Consider the following 18763-nt stretch of genomic DNA (forward strand, 5'->3'; position numbering starts at 1 on the left):
TAATATTAATTTTAAGTACAATTGCTTTTGTAGGATCTTCGGAACCAACTTTATGAGTCCTATTACTTAAATTTCATCTCAGCAATTTCAAGGGGTAAACTTGAAGACATTGCCAGTGCAGCTCTGAGTACAAACGCAGTAGCCCAAGTTGCCAAGGTCAGATGATTGCATTAGCTCAGGAAATCATGCTTTGTTCTGATCTCTTCATTTAACCTGGGTCAAAAAAAAGTTAAATTACATAGTTGCAATAGATTTAACTGAATTTAAGTGTATTGTACATTTGCTTTTTCTAAAGTTGTCAATTACCATCTGTTTGTTGGATGCCTAGATCAACATTTTTGAGTCTCATGTGTAACCTTTCAACATCGTAAATCTTCTGTAGTGCTGATCTGTTAAAGCATGTTCCCAATCAAAATAGTAAGTGTTTCTTTGAAATACATATGCAACATATTTGGATATAGAAACATAGAAAATAGGTGCAGGAGTAAGCCATTCGGCCCTTTGAACCTGCACCACCATTCAGTATGATCATGGCTGATCATCCAACTCAAAACCCTGTACCTGCTTTCTCTCCATACCCCTTGATCCCTTTAGCCACAAGGGCCATATCTAACTTCCGCTTAAATATAGCCAATGAACCGGCCTCAACTATTTCCCATGGCAGAGAATTCCACAGATTCACCACTCTCTGTGTGAAGAAGTTTTTCCTCATCTTGGTCTTAAAAGGCTTCCCCTTTATCCTTAAACTGTGACCCCTCATTCTGGACTTCTGGATATGGCTCATTAACATTGTGTTCTATATAATCAGTTTGTAATCAACAAACTCAATTACAAATCAATTCTAATAATTGTTAAATGGACACATGATTTGAGTATTATTTGATACACCAGATTTTTTGGTTACATTTAAAATGTGATTCCCCTTATAGCAAGTTTAAGTTTTAAGGCAATTGTGCAGTTAATAAGTTTGATTAATATACAAGTTAATTTGATATAGAGTCTTCATGGTGAACAATTTTCTAATACTTTGAATAAAATATAATTATTTGCTAGTTACACTTGTATTAAAAGAAAATTGTTTGCAACTTTGTACAGATCATGATTCTCCTAAATCTGAAGTTTCAATTGCACTCTATGGGTTTTGCTGATATTAAAGAATTTAGCATTATGTGATATTGACATCCTTTTCTGCTTTCCTATTTTTGCAGTTATTTGATCAGTATTTAAACTTTATCACTTTGGAAGATGACATGTTTGTACTGTGCAATCAGAACAAACAGCTGATCTCATATCATGGTACTGTCTCCAATCTCTTATTTCTATATTATTATGTGCGTCGGGAGTGTTTTTTCTCAGATTCAAGCCAGTTTTCATTTATAGTCTAAAATAATAACATATTTAAGTTGTATTTTTAAAATACAGTTCTTCTTTTGGGAAAAAAAAGTTATTTCTTTTAGTGTGAAAATTAATCCAGGCTTTGTCTGCTGATGAAACTATGGTGCATTAAATTTAATTAGAGTAGGGCTCCATCAGATTTCAAAAACATGAAATTAGTCTAAAACATGAAATTTTTTTACAAATAGAATGTACAATGGGTGAACGTTTAAATATAACAGAATATTAAATATCAATATTGATAAAATATTTTTATGGTTATATGAAAATCCTTCTCTGATGTCACCTACCAGGAAAAGATGCATTCAATTCTCAACATTTTGAAATGGATTTTGTACCAACAATCTCCGACACTTAAACACTAAAAAAACTCAAACACTGCTTATTAACTTTTCTGTATTACTCTTTGTTTTTTGAAATATTAAGGTTTATTTTTTAGTGTTTTTAGAAAGGAGTTTAAAGTAAATTTATTATCAAAGTACATGTACGTCACCATATACTACCCTGAGATTCATTTTTTACCGGCATTCACAGTATATGATAGAATCAATGAAACATGACCAAGACAAACAATGTGCAGAAGACAACAAACTGCAAAAACAAAAATAATAATGATAAGTAAATAATATTGAGAGCATGAGTTGCAGAATCCTTAAAAATTTGTCCATAGGTTGCGGAATCTATTCATTATTGGGAGTGATTGAAGTTATCCCCTCTAGTTTACGAGCCTCATATTTGAGGGGTAATAACTGTTCCTGAACCTTACTGCTTCTATAACTATATCCTGTTGGCAGCAGCAAGAAAAGATCATGGCCTGGATGTGAGGGTCCTTGATGATGAATGCTGCCTTCCTGCGAAAGCATCCCTTGTCAATGGTGGGGAGGGCTTTACCTGTGATGGGCAGGGCAATATCCACTACTTTTTGTAGTTTTTTTTTCCATTCAAGGGCATTGGTGTTTCCATCCCAGGCTGTGATGCAATCAGTCAGTATACTTTCCACTACACATCTGTAGAAGTTCATCAGGTTTTAGATGACGTGCTGATTCAGAATCAGAGTCAAGTTTAATATCATTGGCATATGTCATGAAATTCGTTGTTTTGTAGCAGCAGTACAATGCAATATATTAATTAAAACTATGAATTACAATAAAAATATATTATAAAGAAAATTATATTAAATAATTAGTGCAAAAAGAGAGGAAAAAGTACTGATGTAGCATTTATTGGTTCATTCTCCATTCAGAAATCTGATGGCAAAGGGGAAGAAGCTGTTCCTAAAAGGTTGAGTGTGTGTCTTCAGGCTCCTGTACCTTCTCCCTAATGGAAGAGTGATGGGGATCCTTAATAATGGATGTCACCTTTTTTGAGGCATTGCATTTTGAAGGTGTCCTTGAAGCTGGTGAGGCCAATGTCCACAATGAAGCTGGCAGAGTTTACAACTTTCTGCAGCATTTTCTTATTCTCTGCAGTGGTCCCTCCATAACAGACAGTGATGCAACCAGTTAGAATGCACTCCATGGTTCATCTGCAGAAATTTGAGAGTGTCTTTGGTGACATTCCAATTCTCCTCAAACTCCTAATGAAATACAGCTGCTGTCATGCCTTTTTTGTAATTGCATCGAAATGTTGGGCCCAGGATAGATCCTCAGAGATGTTGACACTTAGAAACTTGAAACCACTCACCCTTTCTACTTCTGATCTCTTGATGAGTACTGATGTGTATTCCCTCGACTTCCCCTTCCTGAAGTTCACATTCAGTTCCTTTGAGTGCACAGTTATTGCTGTGACACCACTCAACCAACTGGTCTATCTCAGTCCTGTGCGCCTCCTTGTCACCATCTGAAATTCTGTCAACAGAAGTTCTGTCATCACAAATTTATAGATGGTGTTTGAGCTGTGCCTAGCCACACAATCATAGGTGTGGAGACAGTAGAACAGTGGGCATCCTTGAGGTGTGCCAGTGTTGATTGTCAGCGAGGAGGAGATGGTACTTCTGATCTGCACATAGTGTGGTCTCCCAGTGAGTAAGTTAACGATCGAGTTGCAGAGGGAGGTACAAAGGCCAGGTTTTAGATCTTGATTAAATCTGAGGGTATGATTATCTTGAATGTTGAGCTGTAATCACTAAACAGCAGCCTGATGTACAATATGTATTGCAATCGTCCAGGTTATCCAAGGGTGAATAGAGAGCCAGTAAGATTGCATCCGCTGTAGATCTGTTGTGATAGGCAAATGACAGTGGGTCCAGATCTTTGCTTAGGCAGGTTGTGATACTAGCCATGACTAAGCCCTCAAAGCACTTCGTTACAGTAGATATGAGTGCCACTGGGCAGAAGTCATTGAGGCAGCTCACCCTTCTCTTCTTGGGCACTGATATGATTGTCACCCTTTTGAAGCGGGTGGGAATCTCTGACTGCAGCAGTGAGAGACTGAAGATGTCGTTGAACACTCCTGTCGGTTGGCACAGGCTTTCCGAGCCCCACCAAGTACACCATCAGAGTCTGGCGCCTTGCAAGAGTGCACCCTTTTGAAAGCTGTTCTGACATTGGCCTCCGAGACAGCGATCACAGTGCCAGCAGATATTGCAGGGTTTCGCACAGGTGTAGTTTTGTTCTCTATTTTTGCATAAAAGGCATTGATCTCATTGGGGAGTGAAACATCACGGCCTTTCATGATGTAAGGTTTTGCCTTGTAGGAAGTACTGGCCTGCAAACCTTGCTAGAGCTGATGTGCATTTGATTCTGTCTCTATCAATCAGAATTGTTTTTTCACCTTTAATAGCCTTCCGTAGGTCATATGTGGAAGATGTGTCATTCTGGATCATTGGTCTTGAATGCCACAGATCTACCCCTCAGCAGACTACAAATCTCCTGGTTGTTTCATAGCTTTTAGTTTGGGATATGTCTAATATGCTCATCCACACAGATGGCAAGTGAGGCGTACTCATTTAGACTCTCCATAACCCATAGGAGCAGAATTAGGCCATTCAGCCCATCGAGTCTGCTCCACCATTCCATCATGGCTGATTCCAGATTCTACTCGATGCCATACACCTGCCTTCTCGCCATATCCTTTAATGCTCTGACCGATCAGGAAACAATCAACTTCTGCTTTAAATATACGCATGGACTTGGCCTCCACTGCAATCTGTGGCAAAGCATTCCACAGATTTACTACTCTTGGGCCCCTTACCTCTGTTCTAAAGGGTCTCCCCGCAATTTGAAGCTGTTCCCCCTGGTTCTGGATACACCCACCATGGGAAACTCCTTTCCATATCCATCCTATCTTGTCCTTTCAACATTTAGAAGGCTTCGATGAGATTCTTCCCCCCCCCCCCCACACACACACACAGACACACACACACACACACACATTCTTCTAAATTCCAGTGAGTACAGGCCCAAAGCTGCCAAACACTTCTCATATGTTAACCCTTTCATTCCCAGAATCATGAAATTGAATCCCTGAGTAGAAGTACAGCCAGATGATCAGACTTACCGAAGTGTGGGCGTGGGATGGCACGGTAAGCTTTCTTGATGCTGGTAGAACAGTGGTCAAGTGTGTTGACTCTTCTGGCTCCATAGGTGATTTTAGTGGTAGTTGTTCAGAGACTTCTTCAAGCTGGCATGGTTGAAATCTCCTGCAATGATAGGGAAGCTATCAGGGTGCACTATGCAAACTTCTAAGGAGGTAGAGGTCCTGCCTTGCCTTTTTTGTAATGGCAGTTACATAGTGGACTCAGGACAGATCTTCTGAAATAATAATGCCAAGTAATTTAAAGTTACTGACTCTCTCCATTTCTGATCCCCTCATGAGAAATGGCTCATGGGTTTCTGGTTTCCTCCACCTGTAATCAATAATAGGCTCTTTGGTTTTGCTGACATTGAGTGAGAGCAGAACTCTTGTGCCATGGAAAACTGAGCACAGGAATCCAGGTGGAACTTGCATGCAATGTATCATTGTAGCTAATACCTTTTGGATGCAGTTTTAAAGTGAGACCACTTAGCAGCTCCTGGATAAATGTAGCTCCAGGGGCATTGTTTCAGAGAAGGTGAACAGAATTATTTTCATGTCATGGCCAATATTTATTTTGTCATCATTACTATTTTTTTCATTTTATTGTCCTTTGTTATAGCTTGTTGAGTGTATACCGTGTACTATATTTTCAATAATGTAATAATTATGTTTTGAAGGTAAGCAAGTCTCTGCAAAATGGCTTGGGATCTGTTGGTTCATGTATGGCATACAATTTCTTTTCTCCCCATCTTATTTCAGCAATCAATCGACCTGATATCACTGATACAGAAATGGAAATAATTATGGACACTCTGGTGGATAGCCTTTTCTGTTTTTTTGTCACAATGGGTAAGTGGAGTGTAGCAAATCCCTATTTCTGTTATTACAGTTTTGAAGGTGTTTTAATTGCTTTAAAGAAAGTATACTCTTATGAATTTCTTAAATATTTAGGGCTGTCCAGTGATAAGTTGTGTATCAGGGTGATTGGGTGTGATGCACCTCCATGGTCACCTCCTAAGGGGTTTTAAATCATACAGTTGGAATTATGGGGAAGAAACCAAGTAGATTGATAGTAAGAAGTCTGTCACATTACATGGATATATCGTTTGACTTTAAGTGAAACTTGAGCTGATGGTGATTACGTGGTGGATGTGTCCTCTGAAATGACCTTTAGAGAAGGAATCAACAAATGGATGCAACTACCCTATATAGACACCAATAGTGCAGGCCATATTATTATTGGGAAACAACGTTTTCTAATCAACTCTGCAGTCTAGCAAAGTTGCCCACTCTTCGTTGTCTTGTTGATGTGTCATTCCTTGAGGAAGGATGAGCTGATGGCATTCAGGTCAAACCCTCTCTGAATATGGATAATGTCACTGACTTCTGCTTGGACTCATGATTGATTCACAGGTTAACCAGTGTATACAACACGCGGGAATTAACTCCATGAACTGGAATTGATTGCAGTAAGAATGAGACCATACAAGTAACTGTTCCATTGTACTCTTCATCATCGAGCTGGATTACCAGAAGGTGCTGGGACATTGATACTGTGATCTTGGTGCAAGTGTTAAAGCTTGACTGGAGCAGAATGCAAAGGTGAAACGGAAGTTGGGAATGTGAGAATAGCACTCGCTCTTGATGGCAGGCAATGAAGTGGTCTTAAGGGGTGAAGTGTTCTCAGTATAGCTAAGCACAGCACAAGTGTGACACAATCCCTGATACCATGCCCTTGTAGTCACCCGAGTCATCTTTCACTTCATCTGGAGATCCAGAATGTATTTCATCCATTGGTCGTTATGTAAAGGTCTCCAGTGAAGGGGGAGGGGAAATGTACTCAACATCATCTTCATTACAATGGCCATTTTCGGGTGTGGTTCCATTGAACAGTACTTAAAATCAGAGTAGGCTAACACCAAGTGTCACTATCTTGAGGTTTTACCCGTCCCCAGTGTTGCAATGAACCTGGTCTTGTGGTGCGATCTTGTCAGGCTGCCTGTTCTTCAAAAGACTGTTTCTGCAGCAAACAATTTTGTAAGGTCTCTGATTGGTGAGCTTGGAATGCTCTGGAGGGAGCTTGGGAGAAGATGAAGGTGGATCCTGCATCTGCAGATTTCTTCTTGTTTCTGGGTGGATTCTATGGGACATTTTCCTGAGTAGATTGTCAAAGGCATTTGGCAGAATGCTTCATTTACAAGAACTGCCAGGTAACCATCAAGATCTTGTTTGGCTGTTAGAGAGAAGGAACATCCCTGTTAGAGCCGCCTTCCCAACTGGACTCTCACTCTCACCTCATACTCTACCTCAAGATGGTTGCAGCAAGGATGAGACATCAGCCCACCTCCTCATGCACTGTGTATTTGACAAGAAAGTCTGGAAAAGGATGCACTGGTTCTTGTCATGGTTCACCATGTGCACCTCTGAGTACCCTGAGATCTTCGGGCTGTTCTCAGGGAGATACCTTGAGATAAACACCTATTGGTGCTGGAAGATAGTCAACTTGATGGAAGGTGCACTTTGCCTGTAGTTTGTTGGTTTTTCAATGCACAATGTCCAGAGATAAACACTTCTGACTGGAACATTGCAAGTGCAAGATTATGTGCTGCAAAATGAACTGAAGCTTGGTGTAACCACTGTTGAGATTCTGAGTGGGCTTTCTGTAATAGTCTCTGAAACATTTCACATATGCTCTGCCTCAGGAAGCAAGAGTGCCATGGATGTGTTATAAGCTAACATATTAAACAGGTACTACTCAGTGTGGAGAAAGACATAACAATTGTATTTGCTCTTTGTGTGTGTGTGTTTGTGATTATGACCAAAGTATATTTTTGAAATTTAAAATAAGTGGGTAGAATTTAAATTGATGATAAGCACAGCAGCTCATTAATTTCAGAGCTTTTGCAAATCTTGTAGTTTGACTGCCTTTCTTAAATTAGGTGCTGTTCCAATCATACGATGCCCTCGAGGAAATGCAGCTGAAATGGTAGCAGTGGTAAGAAATATATTTTCATTTATTTCAGTACACATAACTAATAAGCTTAATAATTACTAGACAATGCATGATCCATAATGTATACCTGATAAATTAGTGCTTATAATTGTTAGCTGCTGGTAAAAATCTTATTTCTAATCAATTAGTAAAACAAATGAATTTAAGTAATGTAAGATATCAAAGTGAAGTCCCACTTGCTTCCTCACATAGATGTTAAATATCAGATATTGCAGGAAGCTCTTACTGCAATAACAACGGCTTGCTATAGTTTAAATTAAAATTTCTGGGGTATAATAGAGGACAGAATTGGACTAAAGCATTGATCCAAAAGGGGTCAGTTAAGGCTAGTGACAAAACCAAAACTAGTGAAATGATAAATTTTATTGAGGAAGACTTGTTGCAGAGTAGACAAGGAATTTAACTGTATGGGGCCTCAGTAATTCAGAATATGTTGATTGATTCGAAATAACATGTTATTTTACTTACCAGACTGTGACCTAGTTTGGAAAGTAAGCAGTAATGATGAAATTAAAAAACTGATCTGCAATACTTCATAAATGCTGACATCAGGCAGCACCCCTTACACTGCCACCTAATGCTCTTAAATACTGATAGAAGTGCAGTACTGTAGCGGTGTGCTACGCGCAGCGCTAAAATAACGACATGGAATTGGTAAACTGCAGTTAAGATTTTATTCGAACTTCGTGGCCTCGCTTTAAACCCTCCCTGATCCCGCCCTCCCCAGGCGTGGATGCTGTAGGGGGCACGTACTCACAGTCCCGCGCGAGCTTTTCCCTTTGTTGGTGAAGCAGACCTGGCGCCCTTTTGGGACTGGCCTTTATGCCGGCACACTGGCTATTTGTGAGCCGGTTCGAGTGCACTAGGAAGTGGGTCGCCACAGTACCAATAATATTGGGTAAGATGAATGAGGAGTTCTCAACCCATGCGTGATACAGTTATTTGGCACTTTTCATGTGCAAGTAGAGGGAATAATACTTGTTTCAGGACTTGCATTGACACTAACTTACTTTGCTCAGTGGGGAAAAAAAAATATCTAATTATCACATCAATTGCAAAGAGAAAGTAAGAAAAATTTAGCATTTCAGCTTTACAACAGTGACTACACTTCTAAAACTAAAAAGTTTGGGCAGAACATGAAAAGTGCCTTTCTAAATTTTAGGAATCTGCGAAGTGCTTTAGAGCCATTTGATGCCTTTTTCAAATTGACCTTGAGAAATTGTGGCACCCTCACTCCTTGAACCTATGAGAATGGTCTACTGTTTGGAAAGGAGTAACAGACTTATGATACCAAAGGTGTAAAATGTTCATGTAAACTAAGTTTTCAGCCTTTTGAAATCAAATCTTATTAATTGTGTAGCAATATTGAGTGCATGATCCATTGTATAATTTGAAGTTTGTATCTTTATTTCTAGCTAGAACAACTGTCCTAAACTGTACTGTCTTTCTTAACAGTTGTTCAAGAGTAAAGGATTTTCAATGATTTATTGCTTTCTGCTACAGAATTAAATAGATGTTTCTGCAATTAAAAATAATTCTAATTACTTTTCTCAGAAATTAGATAAGAAACTGCGAGAAAATCTACGAGATGCCAGAAATAGTCTCTTCACAGGTGATAATCTTAGTGGAGGACAATTCAGGTACAATTCAGTAAATTAACTCTGTAAAAAAGGAAACCCTAGGGTTATAACTAATAGGTTTTTTGCAGTTTAACATTGTTTGAGTAAGCTATATAAAAGTACCTGTTTTCACTTTTTGTGCATCTGCATGATAAGGCATTGCTGGCATAGTGACACTGTCATTAGTGCTGTTACCTCATAGCTTCTGGAACACAATTTTGATTCTAGCCCTGGTACTGTCTGAACCCTGGTAGTTGTTCTCCTGGTGCACATGTGGGTTTTCTGTGAGTATTCTGATTTCGTCCCACTTGCCAAAGACATGCTGGGAGGGTGATTGGCTACGGTAATACTAGTTAATGGCAAATCCTGATGGCATGCGTGATAGTGCATGAACTGCAGTAGTGCAGGAAAATAAGGAGAAAGGTAATGGATCTAATGGGATTGTACCCTTGCAAACCTTCATGGATTGTATTGTGCTAAAAAGATTTTCTTGTGTCATTATAGGGAGAAGTTAGTTTTGTCGGGTGTTTCTAGGATTTTGACTTTGACAGTAATTTTTAAATTTTGTTTTGATAAAGGGGAAATTTATATAATTTGATCACTGTACGATAGGCAGAAGCATTACAAATAATATTAAATCTTGTTTAACGTTACACATTGACTCACATGAAGTACTACCCCATAAAACAACAGGTGGGAGAGGAACAAAGTTGTTTAAAGCTCAATGCAGTCCTGACCTGGTGAGCGTGTAACCATTAGGGTGTCCAGATATCTTACCATATACAGCCAGTGATTTAAATCCACATCCCAAAGTGTAGTAAGAGCCTAATTTGAACATTAACTATTGCATTGGTTTTCTCAAGGGCTAGTTCCATAGGCTATATGGTCTCCTAATACATTTTGCAGACAAGGAGGAGAAGAGCTCCACTTTGTTTTTCAACAAAGCTAACTACCACCACTTCCTTTAATTAGTATCTTAATAAGATTAAATGTATCTTAATAAAGAATAGCCAAAAGATACTTGAATAAAACTGAGAGTGGTTCATTAAACTAACAATTCCCTATGTTCTATCTGCATTTTAACTTTTAACATTGAGACATTGTATTTTTAAGCTGGATGATCAGTGATCTATGCAATTTCTTTTTATTATGCATGTTAGAATGAAAAAGTGGTTTATGTGTAAATGTTAAAATGAGATTTCTTCTGTACAAATTAATATAATTAAGGTTGTATTGAACTATTGCAGTAAATCATCCACACTTGAACTCTCATAATTTCAAATTTATTTCTGAAAAATGTGTAAAGGATTTCAAAGATCCTATGGCACAGCATAAGACATAGGAGCAGAATTAGGCCATCTGGCCCATCGAGTCTGTTCCCAGTTCCCAGCCTTCTCCCCATAATCTCCAATGCCATATCCAATCAAGAACCTATAAATCTCCATCTTAAATACACCCAATGACCTGGCCTCCACAGCTGCGGGTGGCAACAACTTCCACAAATTCACCAACCTTTGGTTAAAGAAATTTCTCCTATTCACTGGAATTCAGGAGGATGAGGGGAGATCTCACTGAAACCTTTTGAATGTTGAAAGGCCTAGACAGAGTAGAAGTGGAAAGGATATTTCCCAAGGTGGGAGAGTCTAGGATGAAGACACCGACCTCCGCAGAACGCCACTCATCGTTGGCAACCAACCAGAAAAGGATCCTTTTATTCCCACTCGCTGCCTCCTACCAATCAGCCGGTGCTCTAACCATGTTAGTAACTTTCCTGTAATACCATGGGCTCTTAACTTGGTAAGCAGCCCGATGTGTGGCACCTTGTCAAAGGCCTTCTGAAAGTCCAAATATGCAACATTGGCTGCATCCCCTTATCTATCCTACTTGTTATCTCTTCAAAGAATTCCAACAGGTTCGTCAGGCAGGATTTTTCCCTGAAGGAAACTTGGTAGTATCTTGTCCTTTATCACCAAGTACTCCATCACCTCATCATTAATAATTGACTCTAATATCTTCCCAACCACTGAGGTCAGGCTAACTGGTCTATAATTTCCTTTCTGCTGCCTTTCTCCTTTCTTAAAGAGTGGAGTAACACTCACCTAGTCACCAGCTACTCACTTCCTGCAACTTTGGGGTGACTAGTTCCCTTTAATTCTGATTAGTTATATTCTCACTCTCCTGTAAAAGCCAAAGGTCAAGCAGTTGTTGCTCCAGATCCCTAACGTGGTCTTCAAAAAGCTGTAGCCGGATGCATTTCACGCAGATGTGGTAGCTTTTGTTGAAACGTTGACAAGTGAATAGCTTCTTAGTCCAATTTATAGGAGGTACAGAAGCCTGAAAGCACACACTCAGCGATTCAGGAACAGCTTCCCCTCTGTCACCCGATTCCTAAATAGACATTGAAGCCTTGGACACTACCTTGCTTTTTAATATATATTATTTCTGTTTTTGCATGATTTTTAATCTATTCAATACACATATAACAGATTTATTTATTTTTTATTATTATTATTTTGTTTTCTTTTTCTTCTATATTATGTATTGTATTAAGCTGCTGCTGCTCGGTTAGCAAATTTCACGTCACATGCTGGTGATAAGAAACCTGAACCTGATTCTGATTCAATTCATGTATCATCTTATATTTTTGTTCCTTTTGTTTCTACCACAGTTTCCAAAGACCATTATTAGTCCTTGTGGACAGGAATATAGATTTAGCAACTCCATTGCATCATACATGGACGTACCAAGCCCTGGTTCATGATGTGCTGGTAAGAAAACAACTGTGCCCACACTTTGCTTTGATCCTGATGATGATGCTGTTTAGTAGCAATTAAGTACACAGATATTGAATTCTAATACAATAAAAATATTAACTGATAACCATCCCAAGTTTTGATGAAAACCTTGTCTGAAGGACATATTTGCATTATAATGTGCACATTGGCAGCTTGTATCGAGAAAGAGAAGCTACACAAGTTGTGATTCACTATTATTTTGCACTGTTTAATTAGGTTTCCTAAAACAATGTCACATGTCTAATCTCCCCATTATCTTTCAAGAATGTACTTTCTTAAAAGTGCCATGGGAAGTTGTTTACTATTTGACAATGTAAACATGCTCTTAATTAAAATAGGAATAGTTGGTGCCTTTCAATCCATCTCACTAGCCTATGAAATGAAGTTATTTCCAGTATTGTGAGAAACAGATGGAAGATTTCTTTTACTTTTTTCTTGCATCCCATTTTTCATCCACATCTTTCTTTCCAATTCTTCATCTACACCTGATTTGGCATTGAATTCACCCATTCAAGTTGCTATCTTGTTTATTTAACTGTTTACTGTGAATCATTAAGTAGATATGCTTTCATTCTACTGGTAAACAAGATCCCAAATGTCCTGTTGTATATGTCGCACTGTTTATAATTCACTCTTCCTACAATATCAGAGAACTTTCTGACACTTCAAATGTGTAGAGCCAAATCCAATGAAAAACATGGCAAGATACACTGGATAGATGAATGTTAATTTGTTAATTCAGTAAGTGATAGATATTAAGAGTATTAAACAATACTGGGTCAGTGCAGTGAAGCGCATTGAATATAAAAGATCAGCTATGATCTTATTAAACAAAACAGCAGAATGGTGTACTCCTGTGTCTATTTCTCAGATAATATTTTTTATGTCATTATTAAGATTCAACATTCATTTCCAGTACACAAGTGTAAAGGAAAATGAAATAATTGTTACTCTGGATCCAATGCAGCACAAAAAGCACAATAAGATAAGAACAACTTTAATTTAAAAAAACAGTAAAAATAAATACTTAAGGTAGCTTATGTGCATATAAGTGACGCAAGACACAGGAATGTTTATACGTAAGGAGACGGACAGGAAATGGAGAAGTAGTAGTGGTGGGAGTGTGGAGGGGTGAGTTAGTGGGTGGAGGTGTTGATCAGCTTTACTGCTGGGGAAAGTAACTGTTTTTGAGTCTGGTGATCCTGGCAGGATGCTAAGTAGCCTCCTCCCTGATGGGAGTGGGACAAACGGTCTATGATCAAAGTGGGTGCAATTCTTCATGATATTACTGACCTTTTTGCAGCACTTTTCTGTATATATATCCTTGATGGTAGGTAGTCTGATGCCGATGATGCATTGGGCAGTTTTGACTACCATGCTGTCCACTGTATATTTATAGAAGGATGTTGAGAATAAATGTGTATAGTCCATATCTCCTCTGCATCCTCAGGAAAAAAAACAGCATTAGTATGTTTTCCTGTTGTGTAGGGTATGTTTTGGGACCATGAGAGGTTGTGTGTGATGTGCACTCCCTGGTGTTTGAAACAGCTCATAGTTTTCACTGCTGTGTCATTGATGTAAAGAGGGGAGTGAGTTTGCAAATTCTCCTGAGGTCGATAACCATCTGCTTTGTCTTGTTAACATTGAGGGAGAGGTTATTTGCCTGGCCTCCAGCCCTTCCACATCCTCTCTGTAGGCCATCTCATCGATGATTGTTGTGTCAGGCCAACCTGATAATATGATTGCTCGGGTGTTTGGCCATGCAGTCGCGTGTGAGCAGAGTGTACAGCAGTGAGTTCATCATACAGCCCTGGGGTCACTGGTGGTCCATCCTGACAGTCTGTGCTCTGTTGATTAGGAAGTCCAACATCCAGTTGCACGGTGATGTATTCATTCCAAGGAGTAGGAGTTTGTTCCTCCTAAAATTGCCAGTAGATGGTGATGTTGTTGCTACAGCAATTTTATTTTATTCAGCACAACTGTATGTGTTGAATGACACTTCGAAGCATTCCTCAGTCTGAAAGGCCAGTTCCTTAACTGCAATTTTTTTTGCCATTTTAAGTTCTTTCTATTGCAAATTAGAAATTTGAATTACAGTACATGTTTTTAAGATATATTAGAGTTTTTAAACTGATATTGATGAAATAACTAACTGTCTAGAATTGGTTCAGTACCTACTTAAATAGAGACTAGCACGCTGGCGGAAGCATAATTAAATAATGAATAGTTTCATGCATGGCCATATGTAGAATTGAACCTGATCTCTCATTGCTTAGAACAGGGGTCGGCAACGTTTACCACTGAAAGAGCCAATATGGACCCATTTCCCACAGAAAAGAAAACACTGGGAGCCACAAAACCCGTTTGACATTTAAAATGAAATAACACTGCATACAACGTTTTTTTTTGCCTTTATGCTATGTATAAACAAACTATAATGTGTTGCATTTATGAAATTGATGAACTCCTGCAGAGAAAACAAAATTACATTTCTGCATGCAACAAAAACATTTTGAACTCCGAAAAAAAGACGTTGGGTTGAAGGTTACTCCATAGGTAGCCTACCTTGGATCGAAGAATTAAAAGAAAGCGCGCACTGGCGGGTGTCAGGCATTGGCAGTGGTGATGTATATTAATAGCGATAAAAAACACGTTGTAGCGGTGTAGCGCTACACGCAGCGCTAAAATGACACTGCAGTCAAAGGTAACTTTATTCGAACTAAACAGCCTTGATTTAAAGCCTCCCTCAACCCGTCCCCGTGGGCGCGGATGCTCCAAAAGACATGTACTCACAAACCCCCGTAGGCTATCTCCCTTAGCCGGAACGGTGGCTAATTGTGAGCCGGTTCGGATGTGCCAGGAAATGGGGTCTCCACAACGTTTTTAGATTGTACAAGATCACCATAATCTTCAAATTTCGAATTACATTTCAAAAACTAACAAACTACGGGGAGCCGCGGGTTGCCGACCCTTGGCTTAGAACATGGTTGAGCTTTTACATTTACGGCTTTGCCCTGTATCTAGGGCCCGGACATCTACTGATCTCCACTTTGACTATGCTTGGACTTACAGCCTTGTGGGACAAAGAATTCCAAGCACTTAAAGCCCTCTGAAGAAGTTCCTCTCTCGTACATCAATGATCCCTATGATTGATAACCGTGGGAGCTGTGGTCAGTTTGGTAAAGATGCTTGTGTTGGAGATGAGACAAGTGAGAATTGTGATAAATTGGGAAGGTGACAAATGCAAATTGATTGTGGTGGACAAGGCAGGCCTTGTTATGGCTAAAGGAAGCACTTCTCCTGGTGGGTGGGTAGTCCATTCATTAAGCTAGTCAGAATCCTGAGAAACTGATCATCTGTAGTTAAAAATAGAATGACTGTTAAAATGCACAAGTTTGTATATTTTTTACATTGACTTGCTAGATATTGATATCGATGGCACTTGCGTGCTGGCCTAGGACAGGTCCTCCGGAAGGATAACACCAAGGAATTTAAAGTTGCTGAGACTTTCCACCTCTAATTCCCCCAATGAGGACTGGCTCATGGACCTCTGGTTTCCTTCTCTTGAAGTCAATAATCAGCTCCTTGGACTTGCTGACATTGAGTAAGAAGTTGTTGTTTTGGCACCACTCAATCTCCTGTATGCTGATTCATCACCACCTTTGATTCGGCCTACGACAGTGATGTTGTCAGCCAACTTGAACATGGCATTGGCTTAGCCACACAGTCGTATGTATAAACAGGTAGAGCAGGGGGCTAAGTGTTGCATCTGAGCAGATGGAGATTGTAGAGGAGATATTCCCAATCCAAACTGTCTGGGGTCTGCAAGTGAGGATCCAATTGCACAAGGATGTATTGAGGCCAAAGTCTTGAAACTTAGTTTTGAGGAGATGATAGTATTGAGTGTAGTCTATAAAGAGCATCCTGATGTATGCATCTTTGCAATCCAAATGTTCCAGGTTTGAGTGAAGAGCCATTGAGATGGTATCTGCTGCACTGGTAGGGGAATTGGAGCAGATCCAAGTCAATTCTCAGGCAGGAGTTGATATGTTTCATCACCAGCCTCTCAAAACACTTCATCTCTGCAGATGTAAGTGCAACAGGACAGTCATTATTGAGGCAGGTTACCATGTTCTTCTTGGGAACAAGAAAAATTGAAGCTGTTTGAAGTAAGTGAGTACCTCAGACTGCCAAAGCATGTGGTTAAAGCTATCAGTGAACACTCCAGCCTGTTGATCAGCACAGGTTTTTAGTACTTGGCCAAGTACCCATCTGGGCTAGATACTTTCCGTAGGTTCACCCTCCTAAAGGCTGCTCACAGTCAGCTTCATAAGATCATCAGGGGCTTTGGGAGTTAATGATGGCTTCTCCATGTTTTGACGTTGTGGTTTGACAAACCAATAATTCTATTTTATGGTTCGAACAGTCGTGTGATCAGAGAAAAGATCATGACAGTGGCTCTAACCTCAGTTCCATTTCCCTAATGTATAAAAGGATACTTTGATTTAGAGCCTGACCACCAGCTGCTAAAATTCTTCTGTGTGTAATCGTAGAAAACATACACATTTTCATTGACTTTTTTATGTATGCTTTTTTTTAATAAACAAAAAGCAGGCCATTCAAATAAATTTTGATGATTCCAGATTCCAAAAGCAGATAATAAAAGACATTCAAAATGGCCTTTAATAAACTATCCCATAAAAGACTAACAAATAAGGTGGGAGAATGTAAAGGTTGGGGGTGGAGTTTCAAGATGGCGACGTAGACATCTGCCTTTTAGGCGCTCTTCATTTTTTAAGCTATAATCACCCTTTAATCAAATCTTTTCGTACTTAATTACATGGGTTGATATTTACGATTTATTTCTCTTTTTAAAAATAACACTGGATTTAATTTTTTCAAACTTAACATGTCTGTACCTAAGAAATCGTCTAAAGACCCTATAACTCTCGATGCAATCTCCAGTCTTCTGGATACTAAACTGGATACTAAACTTGCAAGTCTGGAAAACAAACTTACTGCGAAAATGTCGGAGCTTGAAGAAGTCGTTAAATCATTTGATATCAAGCTTCAATCGCAAGCAGCAGATATTGAACGCCATGAAGAATAGTTTGCGGCTCTTGACAAGATAATTTGTGAAAAAATACGTACAATAAAAACTTTGTAGGAGAAGGTACGGTCGACCGCTAAAATAGTGGAGCAGTATAAGTTTAAAATCACCGATCTTGAAAACCGGTCTCAGAGACAGAATTTGCGTATTATTGGATTTCCCGAAAATCTCGAGTCTGGTGACTTAACTGAATATTTCTCTAATTTATTGTGGGAAATTTTTGGCGAGGACGCTTTGCGGGTTAAACCTACTATTGATCGTGCCCACAGAGTTTTGAGATTTTTGGCTGCGAAAGACAAGCCACGAGCTGTGATTGTCCGTCTCCATTATCCTCGGGAGAAAGAGCTTTTAATTCGATTAGCTCGTCAGAAAGGTATGATTTCTCACAGAAACAACAAGTTTCGTATTGTGGAGGACTATTCATTCGAGGTAATGAGGGCGAGAATTGCTTTTAAACCGGTGATGGCGGAGGTTCATTCGATTGGACTTAAACAAGCTTTAAGATATCCAGCGAATCTCAGAATTACGTTGAGCGACAACAGTCAGCGTTTCTTTAATACTCCGGAAGAAGCGAAGAAATTCGTTGAAGAATATCGCTCTTCTAGTCCAACTTGAACTATGTGTTATGTGGAAGAACTTTTGGAGAGAAGACGCCATTCCGTTTTAGGCTTTAACTTATGAAGCTGCGGTATAGCTTTTTATTTTGGTCTGTAGACCTGTTTTTTTTAATTATCATGATTTACAGATGCTTTTTTAACTTTACTAAAATATCTTTTTTCTTAATTAATTTTTTTCCCCTCTGGATTAGATATACATGTTAAGACTTTGTAATAATGATTTATTTTTTAAGATGTCGTTTCTTCTTCCCATAAGACTTTGTTTTCCGTAAGCGTTTATTTGCCTGTATTTGAGAATGGGACGAATGTTTTGAATTTTTGAACCTTTTTTTTATATATATACTGTAGTGGTTATTGAACCCTTTTTTAATTCTATTTTGATAACCTTTTTTTAAAAAAAAATTGGTGAATTTACATCTATATTTTGTAAAATGGTCCTTTCAAAATGTCGTTTCTTCTTCCCATAAGTCTTTGTTTTTGAAACGTCATTTCCTTATATTTGAATGTGGAATTTTTTTTTAAAGGCATATTACACTATTTTAATCTTCAATGGTTATCCTTTTTTTTATTAATGATTTTTTGCTTTTTTATATTATTTTTTCATTTTGATTGATATATATTCTTTCTGTTTACAACCCTGTATTTATATCTGGGTGTTATATAGTTTCTCTTTTCTTTCTTTTCATGAAGTCGCCATC

General features: G+C 38.8%; 1 protein-coding gene across 3 annotated transcripts in view; it reads left to right on the forward strand.

Annotated features, from left to right (window-relative positions):
- scfd1 (sec1 family domain containing 1) overlaps positions 1-18763 on the forward strand; it is a 156155-nt gene that overhangs the window by 11879 nt on the left and 125513 nt on the right. For 2 of the 3 annotated variants that reach the window (XM_059956112.1, XM_059956122.1), the window contains exons 5-10: positions 34-156; positions 1209-1296; positions 5671-5760; positions 7851-7906; positions 9479-9564; positions 12212-12311. In XM_059956112.1, coding sequence (XP_059812095.1) covers positions 34-156; positions 1209-1296; positions 5671-5760; positions 7851-7906; positions 9479-9564; positions 12212-12311 — 543 coding nt within the window. Of the gene's footprint in view, positions 1-33; positions 157-1208; positions 1297-4895; positions 4919-5670; positions 5761-7850; positions 7907-9478; positions 9565-12211; positions 12312-18763 lie in introns of those variants that run through there. The other variant, XM_059956130.1, reaches the window with a different exon arrangement.

This window comes from Hypanus sabinus, chromosome 2 (genome assembly GCF_030144855.1).
Source record: "Hypanus sabinus isolate sHypSab1 chromosome 2, sHypSab1.hap1, whole genome shotgun sequence".
NCBI lineage: Eukaryota > Metazoa > Chordata > Chondrichthyes > Myliobatiformes > Dasyatidae > Hypanus > Hypanus sabinus.